This window comes from Gobio gobio (assembly GCF_949357685.1).
Source record: "Gobio gobio genome assembly, chromosome: 13".
In the NCBI taxonomy this organism is placed as follows: domain Eukaryota; kingdom Metazoa; phylum Chordata; class Actinopteri; order Cypriniformes; family Gobionidae; genus Gobio; species Gobio gobio.
Genome location: NC_137106.1, coordinates 41,229,080 through 41,250,946, shown reverse-complemented (window position 1 = coordinate 41,250,946; position 21,867 = coordinate 41,229,080). Strand labels below are relative to the sequence as shown.

Sequence of the window (21,867 nt, the reverse complement as noted above, 5' to 3'; positions counted from 1 at the left end):
TTGACTATAGAATATTTTGATGTACAGAGTTCATGGTCAACTAAATGACTGCAAGGTACCCAGGTCCTGTGGCTGCAAAAAAAGCCCAAATCATCAACCCTTCACCACCATGCTTGAGAGTTGGTATGAGGTGTTTAGTTTTTTCACCAAACGTGGTGATGTGTATTATGGCCAAACATCTCAACTTTATGTATGATGTCTCATCTGTCCAAAATACATTGTTCCAGAAGTCTTGTGGTTTGTTCAGATGCAACTTTGTGGATGATTAGAATGGTGTACGGGGTGGGGCATATGTTTATTTTGCCCTATAAATGCTGCGAATGTTAGCAGGTGGCGCAATAGCGCCGACTAATGACGCTGCGTGATACGGCTTTTTGCTAACACTGCAAACACGGCATGCCCAACTTGCATACGATCGTATACCACCCACACGCTCACAGTCTTGCATCGGGAGGGGTTCTCTCTCGCTATGGCGCTTCAGGGTCACAACACCGGAAGGAGACGGGAAGGAATCAAACATCAGGAAGTTACGCCACCTGCCGACCTTTGCAGCATTTATAGGGCAAAATAAACAGCCCCACCCCATACACCATCCTAATCATCCACTTGGTTACATTTGCAAACCTAAGCTGTGCTGCCATGTCCTTTTTAGAGAAAAGAGACTTTCTCCTGGCAACCCTTTCAAACATACCATACTTGTCTCGTCTCTTAACATTATGACCACCATTTTAACATTGTGCTCCTCAAAACATTGCTGAACCATTTTTGGTTTGTGGCAGGGCGCATTATCCTGCTGAAAGAGGCCACAGCCACCAGGGAATACCGTTTCCATGAAAGGGTGTACATGGTCTGCAACAATGCTTAGGTAGGTGGTACATGTCAAAGTAGCATCCACATGGATGGCAGGACCCAAGGTTTCCCTTGCCTTCTTCCCATAGGGCATCCTGGTGCCATGTGTTCCCCAGGTAAGCGATGCACACGCACCCGGCCACCCATGTGATGTAAAAGAAAACGTGACTCATCAGACCAGGCCGCCTTCTTTCATTGCTCTGTGGACCCGTTCTAATGCTCACATGCTAACTGTTGGCCGTTTGGCAGTGTACAGGGGTCAGCATGGGCACCCTGACTGGTCTGCGGTTATGCAGCCCCATATGTAACAAACTGCGATGCACTGTGTATCCTGACACATTTCTATCAGAACCAGCATTTACTTCTTGAGCAATTTGAGCTATAGTAATGTAAAACTACATTCTACCATCTTAAAAATATATCTAAATTACAGCACATGCTCTCAATGCAAAATGCTGAACAGTTAGTTCATCTGTTCATGACCTCAAGGCTAGATTATTTTAATGCTCTACTGGGTGGTTGCCCTGCTCGCCTAATAAACAAACTCCAACTGGTATGACCATATTAGCCCAGTTCTGTCAAAACTGCACTGGCTCCCTATTAAACATCGCATACATTTTAAAATCTTGCTTATTACTTACAAAGCACTAAATGGTTTAGCTCCCCAGTACTTGAGCGAGTTTTTAACACATTATACTCCATCACGTCTACTGCGTCTCAAAATTCTGGCCAGTTGATAATACAGAGAATATAAAGTCAAGTCAAGTCAAGTGAACTTTATTTATATAGCGCTTTTAACAATGCAGATTGTTTCAATGCAGCTTTACCGTGTTAAAGAGGAAAATAATGCAGCATAATTTTTTTCAGCCGTCTAGCCATTCTGGAGAAAAAATGTCATCAGTTCATTTCAATTATCATACAGTGACAGTGTGGGATTTAGATCAGTAATTAGAGCAGTAATTTAGTTTATATGGTTAATTTAGTTTAATAATTAGATTTATTTCGATATTTAGTTGAAATTTTTTTAAAGATTTAGTGTCCCCAACTGAGCACGCCAAGCCAGAGGCAACAGTGGCAAGGAAACAAAAACCCCATCAGGTGACCTAATGGAGAAAAATAAATCTTGGGAGAAACCAGGCTCAGTCGGGGTGCCAGTTCTCCTCTGGCCAATTAACAAACAGCGTATGATTATTATTCTGGAAACTTTACAGGTCAGAGGTCATAATAGATCGTAATATTCGAAGGATCAGAGGCAACACGCCGGAGACGGGTTTATTGAGGATGATATATCGATTTAAGTATTATTAAATTGTAATATTCGAACAATCGGAGTCATCACGCCGGAGACGGGTTTATTGAGGATGACATTTCGATTTAAGTATTATTAAATTGTAATATTTGAACAATCTGAGTCATCACGCCGGAGACGGGTTTATGGAGGATGCCGTGTCGACGATGCAATTTCAGGGGAGTCTAATTGACACGGTCTCTGCAGACACTTCAGGGTCCTGCGTTGGTCATGTCTGGGCGCAGGTCCACCATCTGATCTGGATACGGCCTGGATCCGGCTGACTGCAGTAAACCTCGGGATAAAACAGAGAGACTTTCATTAGCGTAGATGCCATTCTTCTGATGATGTAACGAGTACATCAGGTGTTATGGGAAGTGTTCCCGGTTCCGGCTGACCTAGTTAATGCAGCCTAACAATCATTTAATTGAAAAAGTGTTTTATGTGTATGCCATAGTAAAGAGATGTGTTTTTAGTCTAGATTTAAACTGACAGAGTGTGTCTGCTTCCCGTACAATGTTAGGAAGACTATTCCAGAGTTTAGGTGCTAAATAGGAAAAGGATCGACCGCCTGCAGTTGATTTGGATATTCTCGGTATTATCAACTGGCCAGAATTTTGAGACCGCAGTAGACGTGATGGAGTATAATATGTTAAGAGCTCGCTCAAGTATTGGGGAGCTAAACCATTTAGTGCTTTGTAAGTAATAAGCAAGATTTTAAAATGTATGCAATGTTTAATAGGCAGCCAGTGCAGTGTTGACAGAACTGGGCTAATATGGTCGTACTTCCTGGTTCTAGTAACTCGAGCTGCTGCGTTTTGGACCAGCTGGAGTTTATTTATTAAGCGAGCAGGGCAACCACCCAGTAGAGCATTACAATAATCTAACCTTGAGGTCATGAACACATTAACTAACTGTTCAGCATTTTGCATTGAGAGCATGTGCCGTAATTTAGATATATTTTTAAGATGGTAGAATGCAGTTTTACAGATGCTAGAAACGTGGCTTTCAAACAAAAGATTGGTATCAAAGAGCACACCCAGGTTCCTCACTGACGACGAGGACTTGACAGAGCAGCCATCAAGTGTTAGACAGTATTCTAGGTTACTACTTGTGGAGCTTTTTTGTCCAATAATTAAAAATTCATTTTTTTCTGAATTTAGTTGCTAATGCTCTGCACTACACTGCTCTGTCTGATGTGTTACTGTAGTAGACAGCTGAATGGTTAAAATTTTCTTCCTAATATTATCAGTCTAACATGTAAAGAAGTTCATAAAGTCATTACTGCTGTGCTGTTTACAAACATCAGAAGTTGAAGCTTTATTTTTGGTTAATTTAGCCACTGTATCGAATAAATACCAAGGGTTGTGTTTGTTTTCTTCCAAGAGAGTCGAGAAATAAGCAGATCTAGCAGTTTTTACGGCCTTTCTGTATGCGATCATGTGCTCTTTCCACGAAGTACGGAAGACCTCTAGTTTTGTTTTCTTCCAGCTGTGCTCCATTTTTCTGGCTGCTGTTTTAAGGGCCCGAGTGTGCACGTTGTACCACGGCGTTGAACTATTTTCTTTAAACTTCTTTAAGCGCAGGGGAGCAACTGTGTCTAAAGTACTGGAAGAATTTCAACGGTATCAACATTTATTCCATGTGACAATATTAGGTCTAAAATATGATTATGACGATGAGTGGGTCCTGACACGTGTTGCCTAACTCCAATAGAGTTTAGAATGTCTTTAAATGCTAATCCCAATGCATCTTTTTCTAATCCCAATGCATAAAAATCAACTGCAGTCGGTCGATCCTTTTCCTATTTAGCACCTAAACTCTGGAACAGTATTCTTAGCATTGTTCGGGAAGCAGACACACTCTGTCAGTTTAAATCTAGACTAAAAACACATCTCTTTACTATGGCATACACATAAAACACTTTTTCAATTAAATGATTGTTAGGCTGCATTAACTAGGTAAGCTGGAACCGGGAACACTTCCCATAACACCTGATGTACTCGTTACATCATCAGAAGAATGGCATCTACGCTAATGTTAGTCTCTCTGTTTTATCCCAAGGTTTATTGCAGTCAGCCAAATCCGGGCCGTATCCAGATCAGATGGTGGACCTGTGCCCAGACATGACCAACGCATGACCCTGAAGTGTCTGCAGAGACCGTGTCAAGTAGACTCCCCCTGAAATTACCTCATCGACACGGCATCCTCAATAAACCTGTCTCCGACGTGATGACTCAGATCTTTTGAATATTGCAATTTAATAATTGTTTAATCAATACGGCATCCTCAATAAACCCATCTCCGCCGTGATGACTCAGATTTTTTGAATATTGTAATTTAATAATTGTTTAATCACTACAGCATCCTCAATAAACCCGTCTCTGCCGTGTTGTCTCCGATCTTTTGAATATTCCGATCTAATATGACCGATTAATCTAATATGAATAAAGTAGAAACATCGGCTTGTTTTATTTGAAAGAATTATCACATTTATTTAAATTCATTAAAAGAGAGAGACAGAGAACCAGGGATGGAAACAGGTGAGGGGTAAAAAAGGTGAGAACATTGCGTGGATAGAGAAAACATTCTCTGAGGTCAGGACAAACTAATCAAAACCGAAATTTAGAACCTCTAACCAACGTAATTTTCCCATGTTGGTTATTTCGGTTTTCACGTGACTCCGCCCCGTCAGTCACATCAAGTGCAGTTTGCAGCCACACAGAAAGATGCAGGAGCAGCTATCATTGTTTATAGATGCTCAGAATTACTATGGTAATTGCATGTTTTACACAGTTTATACAGGTAAGTTAATCGCCGTTCTTATATGCACTGATACACACAGAGACGGCACACGCAAGCCCCGAAGCCAGATCACTTTCACTTGCGTCCTCATGAAGTTTGACAATTAAATGAGTTTAAAGGCTTGCCAGTTTAAACATTAAAGCGATTGTGCACTATTCAAGAACAATGTTATGGAAAACTTCTCCGTTCAGTGCTCATGAGCTTTTTTCTGTGACACAGAGAGCCGAGCCACGTTGTGTCTCTGACAACGCGCGTCAGATCACTTTCACTTGCGTCCTCACAAAGCTTTGTCATTTGTATGTGTTTTAAGGCCTGCCAGTTTGAACATTGAAGCGATTTTAGACCATCAGATGTGTATTATGTTGAACTTAAGCTTGATATATTGTGACACATGAACACTCAAACAGTAGCTCGCACATCACGTGAAGATCACACGCAGAGACGAGCACAGAAACTCATGTCAACGCTGCTCTGTGATTTATCATTAAAGTAGCTTAGAAACACAACCGTTATAGCACAGATTTTAATACCTTTGAAGTAAGTACAAACCACAGCTTCATAATTAATAGAGGTGGTATGACTAATTCACACACACAATCACTCTCTCATTAATGCATTCAAATAAATGTAATGTAGGTAATGCTATGTAGGCTATGCACTAATTTATCTGTATCTGATGTACAACAAACAGAAATCTGCCCCATAGACAATAACTGCTCAAAGTGAACCGTTTCCTTCACAAATCACAAAGAAATGCACATTTTCATTAGAAAAAAATATCCCACCTTTAATAGTAGAAAATGTTTACAGTACAAACCTTATTAGTGAACTATGAGGGCAAAAAAAGGAAAGCAAAAAAGAGCAAAATAATCGTTCATTAATCATAATCGAGGTACAATGTTCAATTAATTGAGATTTTTATTTTTGGTCAAATCATTCCAGCCCTAGCCCTAGTTAAATCAATATGTCATCCTCAATAAACCCATCACTAGATTTTCAACTAAATATCCAAATGAATCTAATTAGTAAATTAAATTAAATATATAAACTAAATTACTGATCTGCCCACATTGTCACTATATGATATTTGAAATGAGGTAGATGACATCAACGTTTTCTCCGGAGCGGCTGTTCGGCCGAATAAAATTCTGTTATTCATTGTAAAATGCGCTATATAAATAAAGTTGACTTGACTTGACCTGGAGTATTTTTCTGAAGAACATTGGGCAGTTTAACTGCTCAGGACAATCAAGGGACTCAAGAACCACCATCATAAAACAAAAAAACAGCCGTGGATCATCCAGGGAATGACACACAGTATTGAGAATCAAAGGTTCATAAACTTTTGATCGGGGTCATTTTAACAAATTCAGCAATTTTTTTGTCTTGTGGACTACATTTAAAACATTTCTTGTGTCAAATATCTTATTCAGGACAGTACTAAATAAAAAATAACATGCATTTTGTATGATCCCTCTTATTTACTTTAAATGATTCCCATTTTTCCCATCTAATGGCGTACTAATGTAACTTCTGTTGCTGTTCACGATCAGTGACACATTTTTTTCCAGCGAAAGGAAGGTTTTCAGTTTTCAATTTTACTTCATGAAAGTTGCATTTGATACATATATTTTATCTTTAATATTTGTATTGTGTGGTAAAGGTTTTATAAAAACAATAAGGTACTCGAGGCTAGTGCTGTATTGTGAATAAGTCAACTTGAATGGTATATAAATACTGGGTGGTGGGTCATGTCAAAAAAGGGCCTGATGCAGATACATTGGATGGGTTTATTATAAGTTGACGCTTGCGTTCACTCTATACAGAGTGTTAGCTACTCAGTTGCTAACTCTCATGACACAACACAGCTAAAAAGTATTATTAATATGTTGGACCTTTTATTGAAAATAGCCTACATTTACCTGTTGAGACATGCCGTCACAAGCACCTGTAAGAGCTGTGATTGCAAAATATGCTGTATTTTTGTAATTCCACTAGGTGCCACTAAGAAACATGCCTTTGCATAAAGTCTATTTAGTTTGGCATTAAATGTAATGTTATTTTTATTGATCGAAATCTGGCAGCAACAGCGCTTACCCGAAACCATCTGTAACTGACAGATTGAAAGAATATTACAGTCTTTTGGCAAATAAATAAATGACAGACAGTTACATACGTACTACCAGAATATATTATGGAGTATAGTAAAGAGAAGGGTAGTGTCTATTCTTTGGAAGTTTGTTAAAAGAGATATTGCTTGAACTTGACAGAGAGACGAAACACATTCACACCAGTCATACAGCTTTGACCATATGACAGTCAAAGTAAAAAATGACCACAAAGTGTGACATGTAATTACCCAACAATTGAGCAAGTGACATATTGTTAATCATTGCATTTAAGAGAAATCTGGACTGGGCTGTTAAGTTACTAAATAGCTAAATATTAAGGAGTAACAGAGCATGCTACTATATATTGTTAACAAAAATACCTGTAGTCTAGAGCCCTCCTGGGTCCACCAATTCTCGAAGTCCCTTTGGAGTTTCAGTTTCGACTTTTCACGCAACAGCTGTAGATGTTCAATCTCTGTTCTCAACCCTTTTAAACATCCAGATGTGATCTTGTAACTATAAGAAAAAAATAATAAATGTAAGTAATGCATACAAGACATTTTTCACAAAGATCATAACACTCCTTAAAGCATAAAACTTGGCACAAGACTTGTAGATTGTAAGATCAAAGAAGGTTAGCATATTGAATTACAGATATTTTAGAAGTAAAATGATACACACTTTTTCTTCTCCTCCTCTATCTGGTTAAGGAGTCTTTCCTCAACAGGGTCTGACTCTGATTCTTTTTGGTTTCCTGTTAAGACTAAAGAGAAGAGAATAAAGGTATGCAATATGAAAATGGTACAATGTAACACACTTTTCAACAGCTGCAACAACACATTATCCAGAAGTAAAAATACTGGCTAGCTCGTCCAAAAATTCTGTTGTTGTGTTAAATATTCACAGTAACACATAATAAAAAGACATTTACTAATTGGGTTTGTTGTTTGTAGAGGCAAACTGACCTATCGGTTTTACTGATTTTTGACACTAATAGTTTCTTTAAGGAACTAACAGTTATCTGGAAAAACCGACTCCAGCAGGTATCCATCATTTATTGTTTAGATCATCTATGTTACTCTACAAAAGATTCACTCAATGCTGCGCTAGCTTATAGCGCTTTGGGAAGTGTCTTTAGCATGTCCAGCTGTGAAATAGTGTGTATAACATGTCAATGAAATTGACCCGGAGGTATTTGCAGGTATTTGTAGCCCCAAAAACAATCTCTCTCTGAAAAATCTCTCTCTACCTTTCAAAACACGACTTGAGATCTTTGTTAGGAGTTAGTTTTCAACTGGCAGTGTGCAGATTTCCCTCTTTCCATCTTTGTTACAAAGAAACATCAGTGAAAAGAGCTGAAAGAAATCTAATCAGTTGAAAATTAGTCAGCAGGGTAAATGCTGTGTCTCTCCATGTTCTCTTCCAAATGACAGAACTGGATACACACGATTATTGCTGTGTGTGTTTGGGGAAGAGCATGCAGTCTCTGCATTGAGTCAGGCGAGTGCGAGCATTGCAAGCCTTTACAGTTAAAATGCTTTGTGCTCGTCTTGGCTACTTTCAGTCCGCATCCGCGTTGCGGGGCTCCCGAATTTATCGAGTTGTTTGTTCGTGCAGTGGCCAGGATACAGTTTGACTGGCACTGTGAACAAGGGAAAACCATGGAGATGTCATGGAGAAAACCATTCACTTCACGTGTTTTTGTGCCCTCGACGTCGACATTTTTGACTATCGTGGGTGCGAAATCGTGTGGGTATGTAGAGATGCCCCAGGTGGAAGAGACGCTTGCGAGCTATCTCTCGCCTGGGTCTGCATCTTCATTAAAGAGACCTACTTCCCCACGAAGCCATGTAGAAAACAGCGGTTGGAATGTTAGATGTTCAGTGTCATAAATCCTGGAGATGTAATAAATTCATAGGACATAGAACATCTCAACAGGAAGTGTTAAAATTGTTATCACTCTAAGAGTCTGGCAGCGCGGAACATGTTCCTCTTCTGGAGAGTAAGGGCTATTACAGCAGTTACTTCCTGGTTCCCAAGAAGGGTGGGAGGTGTGTCCAATCTTAGATCTTCGAGGCTTAAACCGTACAGTTAAAGCACTCAAGTTCAAGATGTTAATTGTAGAGACGATCGTGTCACAAATTTAACAATATGTTTGGTTCAGCACGATCGATCTGAAAGACACGTGTTCACATATAAATATTGCCACAACACAGGAAGTTCCTGAGGTTCGCTCTTGGGGGCAAAAGCTTACCAATTTCGAGTTCTTCCATTCGGCTAGCCTTGTAACCGCACGTATACAAAATGCATGGATGCAGTACTGGCTCCATTAGGATTCCGGGGCATTCACATTTTGAATTACATAGACGATTGCTAATATTAGCACAATTGCGTGAGAAGGCGCTTCAACACAGTGAAAGTGTGTTAGCTCATCTAGTTTCTCTAGGGTTGAGACTCAACACCAAGAAAAGTGTTCTTTCTCCTGCCTAGAGAACAACTTATCTAGGGTTTATTTGGTTTTCGGTCACAAGGTGGGCACAACTGTTTCCCGCTCGAATGGAGACCATTCAGCATACCCAGAGCAAAGTCAGGCTAAGCCAAGATCTCACTGATCATCAGCACACATATCAGCTGAATGACTGTGAGGGAACTAGAACAAAGAATGTGAAGAGATTAAAATAATGGCTTTTTAAATTCTTTGCATTTATTTACAACACAACACAATCCAAACATACACCACAAAGGACAAAAAGTGGGACAAAAATAAGGGACAATAGTGGTTCTCTACAAGGGACACTCAAAGTGTATGTTATTTCAGTGTCTGCAGTTAAGTGTATAAAAGGTTCTCAGATATAAAAACATTTGATTTTCTCAACCTATTAATGCACAATTTAATCCTAAAAACAATTTTAACATCATAGAAATTAATTTCTTTTGTTACACACTAACAATCTAAAGCTTTTTGTTACAAGCACGCCAGGCTCCACCCTCTCCCAGACTCGTTCACAATCACCTGAGTTTTAATCACATACACCTGCACGTCATCAGCACTGCAATCACCTCCAGCACTTAAGCTCCACTCTCACACTCAGTTTTTGTCCAGTATCGTTTGTACACGCTCACGCCTATGCTTTCAACGGACTCACCTGTATTACCCACCTGTTCTCCTTGTCTCCTGATTGTCTCCTCGTCTTGTCTCCTAGCTCCGGGTCTCCATCGGTCCATTCCTCCATCGACCTGCTCTCCGTGTATCCTGCAACAAAGACGTATAGTATAACCATTGACATTCCACTGGATTACCCTGCCGTTACCTACTCCAACTGCTCATTACCTGGTCCTGTCAATAAACTCTGTTAACCCCTGTCATCAGTTCTCCGTGTCACCTCTGTTTGTAACAGAATACCGGACCAACACCGCACAGCACCAGGATGAGCACCCAGGATCTCTTCAAAGAGCTCGTCGACGTCCGTTCGGCGGAGGATTGCAACGGATTCCTTCTGCAATGTTCGCTGGTCCTGGAGATGCAGCCGCACCTGTACCCACACGATCGCGCCAAGGTAGCGTTCATCACCTCGCAGCTAGCGGGGAAAGCGCTCCGTTGGGCGGAATCGTTGTGGTCCAACGACAGTCCCGTGATCCAGACCCTTTCCGGTTTCACCCATCACTTCAAGGAAGTCTTCGGAAAACCATCCTGGGATTCGTCAATCGGTGAGCAACTCGACCACCTGAAACAAGGTTCGCAGTCTGTCAATGAGTATGCCCTTCAGTTTCGCACCCTTGCTGCTGCGAGTGGATGGAACGAACAATCCCTGATTACGACCTACCGACAAGGTCTGGATCCTCGGGTGCGGCTGCATCTCGCTGCATAAGAGGATACCATCGGGCTTGAACGATTCATCCAACTCTCCATCCACTTTGCCACTCGTATGCAGTCGTGTATCGAAGAACACCAGGGCCAGCCGTCATTCTCTACCTTCCTCCGCCGGCCAGTTGATGTCAGCCCTCCAGAACCAGCCCACGAGGCGATGCAGCTAGAGAATTCCTGACTTACAGCGGCTGAGCGGTAGAGGCAGCTGACCCAGAGTCTGTGTCTGTACTGTGGTCTACCTGGGCATTACATCTCAGAATGCCCAGTCCGCCCCCCACGTCCCATGGTGAGTGCTATCATTCCCCCTCTTCACAAAATGCAACCACTCACCACAACTGTAAACCTTACTGCTGCCGGTATCTCTCTTCCAGTTACTGCCCTCCTCGACTCTGGGTCAGCCGGCAATTTCATCTCGGGCACCCTCTGCCGCCAGCTCAAGCTCTGCACGTCTGGGACTCCGACCATCTATCAGATCCAGTCAATAACCGGGAAACCCCTCAGTCGGAGGCAGGTCAGTCGATCCGTTGGCCCCATTGGAGTACAAGTGGGAATCCTCCATATGGAGCGGATACATCTGCTGGTTCTGGAGGAATCCACCGCTGACATCATTCTAGGGCGCCCATGGTTAGAGCCGCACAAACTAGTCATCTCCTGGAAGACAGGAGAGGTCCTGAAGTGGGGCGACAGCTGTTTCCCGGACTGCTTCCCATCTCCACCGGTACGTCCCTCTCCTTGTCTTCAAGATCTCCCTGTCTGCGCCACGTCCATCGAGAGTCCGGTAGAGAGACGTTCAGTTGATGTTCCATCCTGCTACGCCCCCTTCAGTGACGTCTTCTGTCCCCAACGGGCTTCCAAGCTGCCTCCCCATCGGCCATGGGACTGTGCCATCGATCTGCTGCCCGGTGAACCAGTGCCCAGAGGAAAGATCTATCCCCTCTCACATCCGGAAGAGAAGGCCATGGAGGACTACATCAAGGAGGCGCTGGAGCAAGGTTACATCCGTCCATCTACTTCCCCTGCTGCTTCAAGTTTCTTCTTTGTGGCTAAAAAGGACGGAGGCTTGCGGCCCTGCATCGACTACCGAGCACTCAATAACATTACCGTGAAGTTCAGGTACCCCCTTCCTCTCGTCCCAGCTGCCCTGGAACATCTCCGTGGTGCCACTGTGTTCACGAAGTTGGACCTCCGCAGCGCGTATAACCTCATCCGGATACGTGAGGGGGACGAGTGGAAGACCGCCTTTGTCACGCCCACCGGTCACTACGAATATTTAGTGATGCCCTATGGACTTGCCAACGCCCCCTCCGTATTCCAGGATTTCATCCACGAGGTGCTCCGGGAGTTTCTCCACAGGTTCGTTCTGGGGCCAGTTGCATAAACTAATCCATTATGTTAAGACAGTGTCTTAAGATCTAGTATGAGCCACTAGCAGTTAGGCAAGTGGCATTCAGTCTTACTTTTCGTATCAAATTAGGCCAGTCTATGTTTTTATGTAACTGATTAAAAAAAATTATGAACAGTCTTAAAGAAAAATTTTTTATGTCTAACTTTTAAGACTAGTCTTAACGGTTTATGCAACTGGCCCCTGGTCTACATCGATGACATCCTCATCTACTCCCGGAGCCTGGCTGAACATCGCCACCACGTTGCGGAGGTCCTCCAACGCCTGAGGAGCTTCCACCTATACCTCAAAGCCGAGAAATGCTCGTTCCATCAGCCTTCAGTGCAGTTCCTCGGCTATAACATCGACCACAGTGGCATCCGGATGGATGAGGGGAAGGTGGAAGCCATCCGGTCCTGGCCAACCCCCTCCACAGTTAAAGAACTCCAGAGATTCCTTAGCTTCGCCAACTTCTTAACACCGCTTCATCCACCTCTACAGTTCCATCGCCAGTCCCCTCACCAGTCTCCTTCGCAACAAGCCCAAGTCTCTGTCCTGGACCCCATCTGCCACGGAAGCCTTCCAAACCCTGAAGACCGCCTTCACTACCGCTCCCCTCCTCGTCCACCCCAATCCAGAACTGCCCTTCGTCGTGGAAGTGGACGCCTCCACCACCGGAGTGGGAACGGTACTTTCCCAGCAGGGGAACCCCAGTCGCCGCCATCCATGTGCCTTCTTCTCCCGCAAGCTCAACCCGGGGGAAGTGAACTACGACATCGGGAACTGCGAACTCCTCGCCATCAAACTCGCATTGGAGGAGTAGAGGCACTGGCTCGAGGGCGCCAAACCCCTTTCTGGTACTCACCGACCACAAGAACCCAGGTTATCTCCGAGAGGCCAAGCGGCTGAATCCACGTCAAGCCAGATGGGCTCTCTTCTTCACTCGGTTCCACTTTCAGATCTCCTTTTGACCCGGTGCTAAAAATATCAAGGCGGACGCCCTTTCCCGCATCCACAGCCCAGAGGAGAAGACTGAGGAATCCGAGCCCATCATTCCGACCCAGCTGTTCCTCAGTCCCATAACCTGGTCAGAAGAGTCCCTGCCCTCAGCCAATGCCTCCACCGACGTTCCGCTGGGTTGTCCCCCGGGCTTACAGTTCATTCCTCAACCACGACGTCTTCCTCTGATCCACTCCCCCCACACATTGCTGGGCACTGGTCACCCTGGGGTCAATGAAACCCTCTCACTGCTACGTCAACGCTTCTGGTGGCCCCAGATGACATCAGATGTCAGAAGGTACGTGCAGGGATGTAGGGAATGTGCCATGTCATGTTCATCCTCTGCCCGTTCCCAACCACCCTTGGTCACATTTAGGAGTGGACTTCATCACAGATCTCCCTGTCTCCAACCACTGTACCTGTGTCCTAGTAGTGGTAGACCTCCAAGTCCTGCCGCCTTCTTCCACTACGAGGACTGCCCACTGACCTAGAGACTGCCGAATCCATGTTCAACCACGTCTTCCGCTACTATGGGATACCCGAAGACATAGTATCGGACAGGGGTCCCCAGTTCATATCGAAGGTATGGAAAGCCTTCCTCTCCCTCCTAGGTGTGACCTAGATCCAAGATCCAGGAGATTGGCCATTTCCTCCATACCTTCTGTCATGGCCACCAGGACTCCTGGAGCCAGTACCTAGGATGGGCCGAGTACGCACAGAACTCCCTACGTCAGCCTACCACCGGCCTTACCCCGTTCCAGTGCGTGCTCGGCTATCAACCTCCCCTCTTCCCGTGGTCAGGGGAACCCTCCGATGTCCCTGCAGTCGACTACTGGTTCCGGGAGAGTGAGAGGGTCTGGGACTCCGCCCATCACCAACTTCAGCGGGCCCTTCGCAGACGCAGGATGATGGCCGACCTTCGCCGCTCAGAGGCCCCCACGTTCCAGGTTGGGCAGAAGGTCTGGCTGTCGACCCGGGACATCAGACTGCGTCTGTAATGCAAGAAGTTGAGTCCCAGATTCGTTGACCCCTTCACCATCTTGCAGCAGATCAACCCCGTCATGTACAAACTCCAACTCCCACCTCAGTATCGGATTCACCCCACGTTCCATGTTTCACTTCTTAAAGCACATCACCCTTCTGTTTCTGTTTCCCCAGAGCCTGGCGTTACCCCGGAGCCCCCTCCTCCGCTTCTTCTAGAAGCCGGCGCGGCATACCAGGTCCAGGAAATCTTGGACTCCCGGCGTCGTGGTGGTCAGCTCCAGTACCTCGTGGACTGGAAATGGTACGGCCCAGAGGAGCGATCGTGGATACCCAGACACGACATCCTAGACCCAAACCTGCTTGAAACCTTCCACTCTTCTCGTCCTGACAGACCGGCGCCTCTGGGTCGAGGTCGACCACCACAGCGTCGTGGTCCTCGGCCCTCAGGGGATGGCCGTGGAGGGGGGGTAGTGTTACAAGCACGCCAGGCTCCACCCTCTCCCAGACTCAACGTTCACAATCACCTGAGTATTAATCACACACACCTGCATGTCATCAGCACTGCAATCACCTCCAGCACTTAAGCTCCACTCTCACACTCCGTCTTTGTCTGGTATCGTTTGTACACGCTCACGCCTATGCTTTCAACGGACTCACCTGTATTACCCACCTGTTCTCCTTGTCTCCTGAGTGTCTCCTTGTCTTGTCTCCTGGCTCCGTGTATCCTGCAACAAAGACGTATAGTATCACCATTGACATTCCACTGGATTACCCTGCCGTTACCTACTCCAACTGTTCATTACCTGGTCCTGTCAATAAACTCTGTTAACCCCTGTCATCAGTTCTCCGTGTCACCTCTGTTTGTAACACTTTTGTAGCATTATACACTACCGTTCAAAAGTTTGGGGTCAGTAAGAATTTGTTTTAAATTAAGTTTTATTAATAATTAATATTTTTTAAAGAAATTAATAGTTTTGTTCAGCAACAATGCAGCAAACGTGTCAAAAGAGACAGTAAAGACATTTTAATGTTACAAAAGCTTTCTATTTCAGATTAATGCTGTTTTTTTAAAAACTTTCTATTCATCAAAGAATCCTGAAAAAAATGAACAACTGTTTTCAACATGAATCTCCCATTACAGTATCACAGTTGAATATCATGACTTGTTTGCAATAAAATCTACAAATGCATACACAAACAGATATTCCTGCCATGTTTAAAGGCATTTTATTCTAACAAACCTGTGCAGAACAATCTAAACGTTCCCGCGTATATAGATTAAATATTTTGAAAAACGAGCACGCCGCACCACATGAGCATCACGACGGTGGTGCGGTATTCTAAATGTAATGAACTTGAGTGCACAAAAGACGAAACAAATGTGAACGACCACTTAGTCAGTGGTTAGATGAGCGTAGCAGTCAATAAACGGGACAGGGTACACATCAAGTAAAAGAAAATGTGTATGATGTGGTATTTTAGTTAATCCCTACATTGTTCAATGTTTCTTTTGTAAAATAATCTTTAGAAAATAAGAATGACACCTCTCTATTGTTTAAAAATTGTCCTGTAGGTAAATACAAATTTGGTGGTGGTTGTGTGGGTCCTAGCCAGTGTAAACCCCCCCCCCCCTAAAACAGATATTGCAAAATATTGTTATCGATAAATATGCAATATAGCATTCTCACTTTATTTCAACGTTCAAAAGTTTGTTTATTAGGCGGTTCAAACATGAAGTGCTGAAACACTATTGTAATTGTTAGGATTTTTATTAACATTATTATTATTATTATTATTATTATTATTATTCTGCCGTAAAACTGATCGTGCAGACCAAACCGTAAGGCTTAGAGACTTCAAACCTGGCCATATGGTAGGTCTCAATTTGGGGAAAACCTCACAAGGTATGACGCCGATTGGCCAATAGGGCTGCTACAGCGACACTGTGTAGATATGAAGAACTACTCATTTTGAAGAAACATGCCAGGTTTCATGGATTTCTGATGCGTAGAGAGCCCACAGTAAATTCTAAACTATTAATCATTTCAAATGAAGATGGAGCCTGTAATACTACTGTTGTCCACGAGAGGGACCCGCAGGATAATACATCTTTTTAATCTAATCTTTATCATTATCCAGCATTGGCTGATAAACAAGTGCTTAAAACCATTTTTTTTTTTCAAAGAATCATGGTGTAATGGTAATTAGGGTTGGGTACCGAAACCCGGTGCTTATTCAGATGGTTCAGATGGTGGACCTGCGCCCAGAGAAGACCAACACAAGACCCCGAAGTGTCTGCAGAGACCATGATTAGACTCCCCCTGCAACTGCCTCATCGACACGGCATCTCAATAAACCCGTCTCCGGCGTGTTGACTCCGATTGTTCGAATATTACAATTAAATAATACTTAAATCAATATGTCATCCTCAATAAACCCGTCTCCAGCGTGTTGCCTCCGATCATTCGAATATTGTACTTTAATAATTATTTAATCAACATCATCCTCAATAAACCCGTCTCCAGCATGTTGCCTCCGGTCCCTCGAATATTCCGATCTATTATGACCTCTGACCTGTAAAGCTGCCATAATAATAATAATAATAATAATACGCTGTTTGTTAATTGGCCAGAGGAGAACTGGCACCCCGACTGAGCCTGGTTTCTCCCAAGGTTTATTTTTCTCCATTATTTCACCTAATGGGGTTTTGGTTTCCTTGCCACTGTTGCCTCTGGCTTGGCGTGCTCAGTTGGGGACACTACATTTTTCAACTAAAAATCGAAATAAATCTAATTAATAAAATAAATTAACCATATAAACTAAATTACTGATCTAATTATTGATCTAAAGCCCACACTGTTACTGTATGATAATTGAAATGAACTGATGACATCAGCGTTTTCTCCAGAATGGCTACACAGCTGAATAAAATTATGCTGCATTATTTTCCTGTTTAACACTGTAAAGCTTCTTTGAAACAATCTACATTGTTAAAAGCGCTATATAAATAAAGTTGACTTGACTTGACTTATATAACCGGTATGTACCGGACCAAATCAGAACGCAGATCTCGGTTCCTCATTTCGGTGCCAAAATTCAAACGTGCTTTCGCGCTTTGGCTGGCACCGAGCCAGAGACAGACGCGCTCAGCGCTGGTCACATCCCAAGGGGGTAGCCCAGCCCCTGGAAAGCATACCACCCATAGGCGTTACCATTGCTAACCAAGTCATCACCTGTTGTTAGCATCCCATTGACTCCCATTCATTTTGGCCTCACTTTGACAGTGAATATCTTTACATCTGAGGTGTTTAAAGACTCCGTTCGTCCATTGTTTATTTCTAAACAAACATGACAATGTATAAAAGGCTCCATTACCTTGTATCTTACACTATAGCCCCGTTGAAGCTGTTTTTGTAAAATATAGGCTAACGATTGCGTCATAACCACACGACTGTGTCACGCTGTTTAGCAAATTACCGTATAGACCCGAGGAGAAGCTCGTAGGCAATCTTTTACTGTCTATGAGGCAATCGGGGGGACGTGGAGGCATAAACGCAGATAGAGATGTTGCAGATCCTGCTTCATTCATCAAAAGTTGCTCCTTTTCACCCTCTCTGTCTCTGCAAGATTCGGTGATTCAGATTTTACGTTGCACAACTACTAGAAGACTTGCCACTGTTGGACAGGCTGATCACGTCACATCTACGTGGTCAAGCTCAGTCTGAGGCTGCGCAGTACGCTCAGCCATCAGGAAGTAAGTGCTCCTTTCCTGACTTCAATTCTCCCCGTTGAAGTCTATGGGGTCGCTCTGTCCATTTCTTTTACTGTCTATGGTCACATCACAACTCATGACAACTATTCAGTGTTTTCAACCACATCATGTTTATTTCAGGTTTCAGACATATAAATGCTCATAAGTACTAACAAAAAACACACACTGATGTCTATGGAAGCGGCAATGACAATCCTTTCAGACAGTTATTTGACTAACGTTACGTGTTTTATTCATATCAGATAGCCTACATGCACATTATATAGTAACTATATAGTTTACTCTATTTTCTTCCAGTTCAGCGGTCACTTACTTTCATGTATTTTGTGAGACAAGGATGAACTCAAGTGTTGTAACGTTAAATCTGACAGATCTGATTCGAGGCGCAAACTAACATGGCACCTCCCATTGCGCTTTATAGATCAACTAACACACATTCACTCACACATTTGAACATCAGATAGTTCGTGACACAGTTAAGAATTTTGTGAATATTTTGAATAAAAAGAAAAAACGAAATAAACCTGATACAGCTGAGCTGTCAGCGCTATTGCGGCTGCTGTGTGTCATGTGAGAAACATGACCGTCGCCATGGAAACATTAAGGTGATGTGTTCTAAAATATTTAGCCAGAGAGAATATGGTCATATTTCAAAATAAAGCTGAAGCTTGAAGCTGGTTTGTAGCATACCAAGAATACAGACTACTGCTGTTATTACTGTAACTGTTATTTAGAGTTAAGGCCTGTTGTAGTTGGGTTAGGTGGCTTAGGTTTTACTGTGAATTTGTAAATAAGTCAATAATAATTTGTAAATAAGTAAATTGTGTTTTGTTTTTATTTACATTCATATATTTAAGTAAACATTAAACTTTTAATAAATGGTTCAATTTAAATAATAATAAAAAAATAAAAAGCCATTTAATGTCATCCACCTCGTTTTGTGGCCTTTTTTTTTTTTTTTTAAGTATCGGTTCAGGCACCGTTTAGGCACCGGTACCGTTTTAAAATTATAGGTTTGGCACTGGAATCGAAAAAAAAAAAAAAAACGATACCCAACCCTAATGGTAATATAGATTTCTATCATTTGCATATTCTCCATCATGGATATTTTATGGTGTCAGGCTGTCATCCCTACATTTCGGTTCGGCCTAGACCCGAACAGCATAGTTGGCATGAAGGTCTTTAGTCAAGTCAAGTCAACTTTATTTATATAGCGCTTTTTACAATGTAGATTGTTTCAAAGCAGCTTCACAGTGTTAAACAGGAAAATAATGCAACATCATTTTATTCGGCCGTACAGCCGCTCTGGAGAAAATGGTGATGTCATCAGCTCATTTCAATTATCATACAGTGACAATTTGGGCATTAGATCAGTAATTAGATCAGTAATTTAGTTTATATGGTTAATTTAGTTTACTAATTAGTTTTATTTGGATATTTAGTTGAAAAATGTAGTGTGCTTAAATGCTTGAACCCCGTTAATTGCTGCTTGCAGCTATATTTATGGTTATTATTAATATTTACCAATTTAGAGCTCAAACCGCATTCATAACCTTGCAGTGTTTCCAATTGATGTTTCCCATAATGGAAACCAGGGGCCGGTTGCATAAACTGCTTAGACTAGTTTGGTCGTCTATCTTTTTCTTCAAGACTGTTCTTAACTTTTTATAGTCAGTTACATAAAAAGTTAGATTGGTCTAATTTGAATCAGAAAAGTAAGACTGATTACCTCTTGACTAATTACTAGTGTGTCAAATTAGTTCTTAAGACACAGTCTAAACATAATGGCTAAGTTTATGCAACTGGCCCCAGGCTATTCTAAAGTCAGAAATAAGCCTTGTGTTAAAAGACAGGCTAACTGCATTGATGTTAAAGTTTGTAAACTTTGGACCAGTTCTCTTCTATCCTGATCAAAAAGTCAGTTGCTGGCAGACCCATGGGACAAACTGACCCATCTTTGACTGAAGAGGATGAGGATGTGGTCAGAAAAAAATAAATGTAATAATGAATGATTAGAGGACTTAAGTATTTTGAAAGTCACCAACCTTGGGCTGCCATTTGCTTTCGTCTAATTTTCAGCTGGATCTTCAGCTCATCTGGAAGTGAGGGAAATATGTGAAAAGGAATAAAGAAAGAAAATGTAAAAAATATATGCACCGTTCAATTGAAAAGTTATTATAAAACATATGACTCCTTTTTACAGGTCATCATGACCCAGTGCAAGAAGGTGCATTATGCTTCCCTTTCTAGTCAGCAGCAGACATTGATAGATACGACATATTCAGGCAGCACGATCCTCTCTCTTACACGTGCCTCACCTCATCCCACCGTCCACACTACATTCCAGGGAAATCATGCATGTACTGTAGGCATGGATGGGTTTTGAACCCAGCTAAATGTTTTTTATGTTATTTTTATTGATCATGCATTTTTATAACATGTTATAAAGGACTTGCCAACTTTATGACTATCGTTCCTTCTGGTTCTATAACAACTCAGCACTGATAATGAATCCACATGCTGACTAGCCTGCTAAACAGCTAAACAGAAAGTAATGACAGGGAAAGTATTTTTTTTTTACAACAAAACAGCACAGAAACACAATGTGGTGCTGAGTTTAAGCTTTAACAGAGAAACTCATGGTCACTTTAGGGAGCTGGCTAGCAGGATGCAGTTGTCAGGTGTCTGTATTGATGCAGGTTTGTTTGTGTGTCTTCCTATAATGTTTCACGGGTGTTGTCCGAGCTGCTGGACAGCATTGCCTATGAGCAATCAGCCACCAATTTGCAATTTGGTTGTTACCTTGTCTTATACCCAGCAGCCATATCACCCTGCAACCCAAGACTGGTTTCCCACTGAAGCTAAGCAGGGCTGAGCCTGGTCAGTACCTGGATGGGAGACCTCCTGGGAAAACCAGGTTGCTGCTGGAAGCTCACCCTGTGGAAAAGAGTAAGGGTGTAATCCTGGCCAAATTTGCCCATTGGCTTCTGTCCATCATGGCCTCCTAATAATCCCCATATACTGATTGGCTTCATCATTCTGTCTCCTCTCCACCAATCAGCTGGTGTGTGGTGGGTGTTCTGGCGCAATATGGCTGCCGTTGCATCATCCAGGTGGATGCTGCACATTGGCGGTGGTTGAGGAGATTCCCCCTTCTATACGTAAAGCGCTTTGAGTACCCAGGAAAGCTCTATATAAATGTAAATGCTTCTTAATAGACCTTTATCACACTTCCTATTTCTAGTAAGTAGCAGTATATCGCTATTTCTGGTACTATTTAAATGCAAGCAAAACTAATGGCTGAATCATCACACTGGTGTTACTGCAGCAATCCGGATGCTCTAACTATAAACAACAACAACAACATCCTTACCTCAGTTTTCACAATTTTCCAACACAACAAGAATTGAGGAAAGCATGGTGAGACTGATACGGCGGGATGAAGGTCCCTTTTTTAAAAATAACACGCAGGAGTATGTTCGTGTGTAGTAGCTATGCATTTAGAAACTGATGATGTTTACATCTCATATCTTCAACCTGCTGAAATGTTCCTATAAATATATTTCCCTTCTAAATGTGTATTCTGAATAATAAATACATTTATTTCCCAACTAACCTGCCACAGTCCAGTGCTCGTCTTCTCATTACCAGTGTTTTTCTCTTACTGATCGTATTTCACACCAGTTGAATTTAATTTTTAAATGAATTTGACTGATAAACACCCTTACAAAAATTAACGATGGTTTTATTATAGTACATTATAGTTTTTTTGTTTTTTTTTGCGGATTGATTACAATTTGTATTACAGTT

At 42.5% G+C, this 21,867-nt stretch overlaps 1 protein-coding gene across 1 annotated transcript in view; it reads right to left on the bottom strand.

Annotated features, from left to right (window-relative positions):
• Window positions 1–21,867, bottom strand: part of kif6 (kinesin family member 6) — a gene marked incomplete at both ends in the record, with an annotated part of 167,374 nt that overhangs the window by 37,699 nt on the left and 107,808 nt on the right. Inside the window, 3 exons of the mRNA XM_079833947.1 lie at window positions 7,434–7,569; window positions 7,735–7,816; window positions 20,103–20,153. Of these exons, the coding sequence (XP_079690073.1) occupies window positions 7,434–7,569; window positions 7,735–7,816; window positions 20,103–20,153 (269 nt within the window). The remainder of the gene's footprint in view (window positions 1–7,433; window positions 7,570–7,734; window positions 7,817–20,102; window positions 20,154–21,867) is intronic.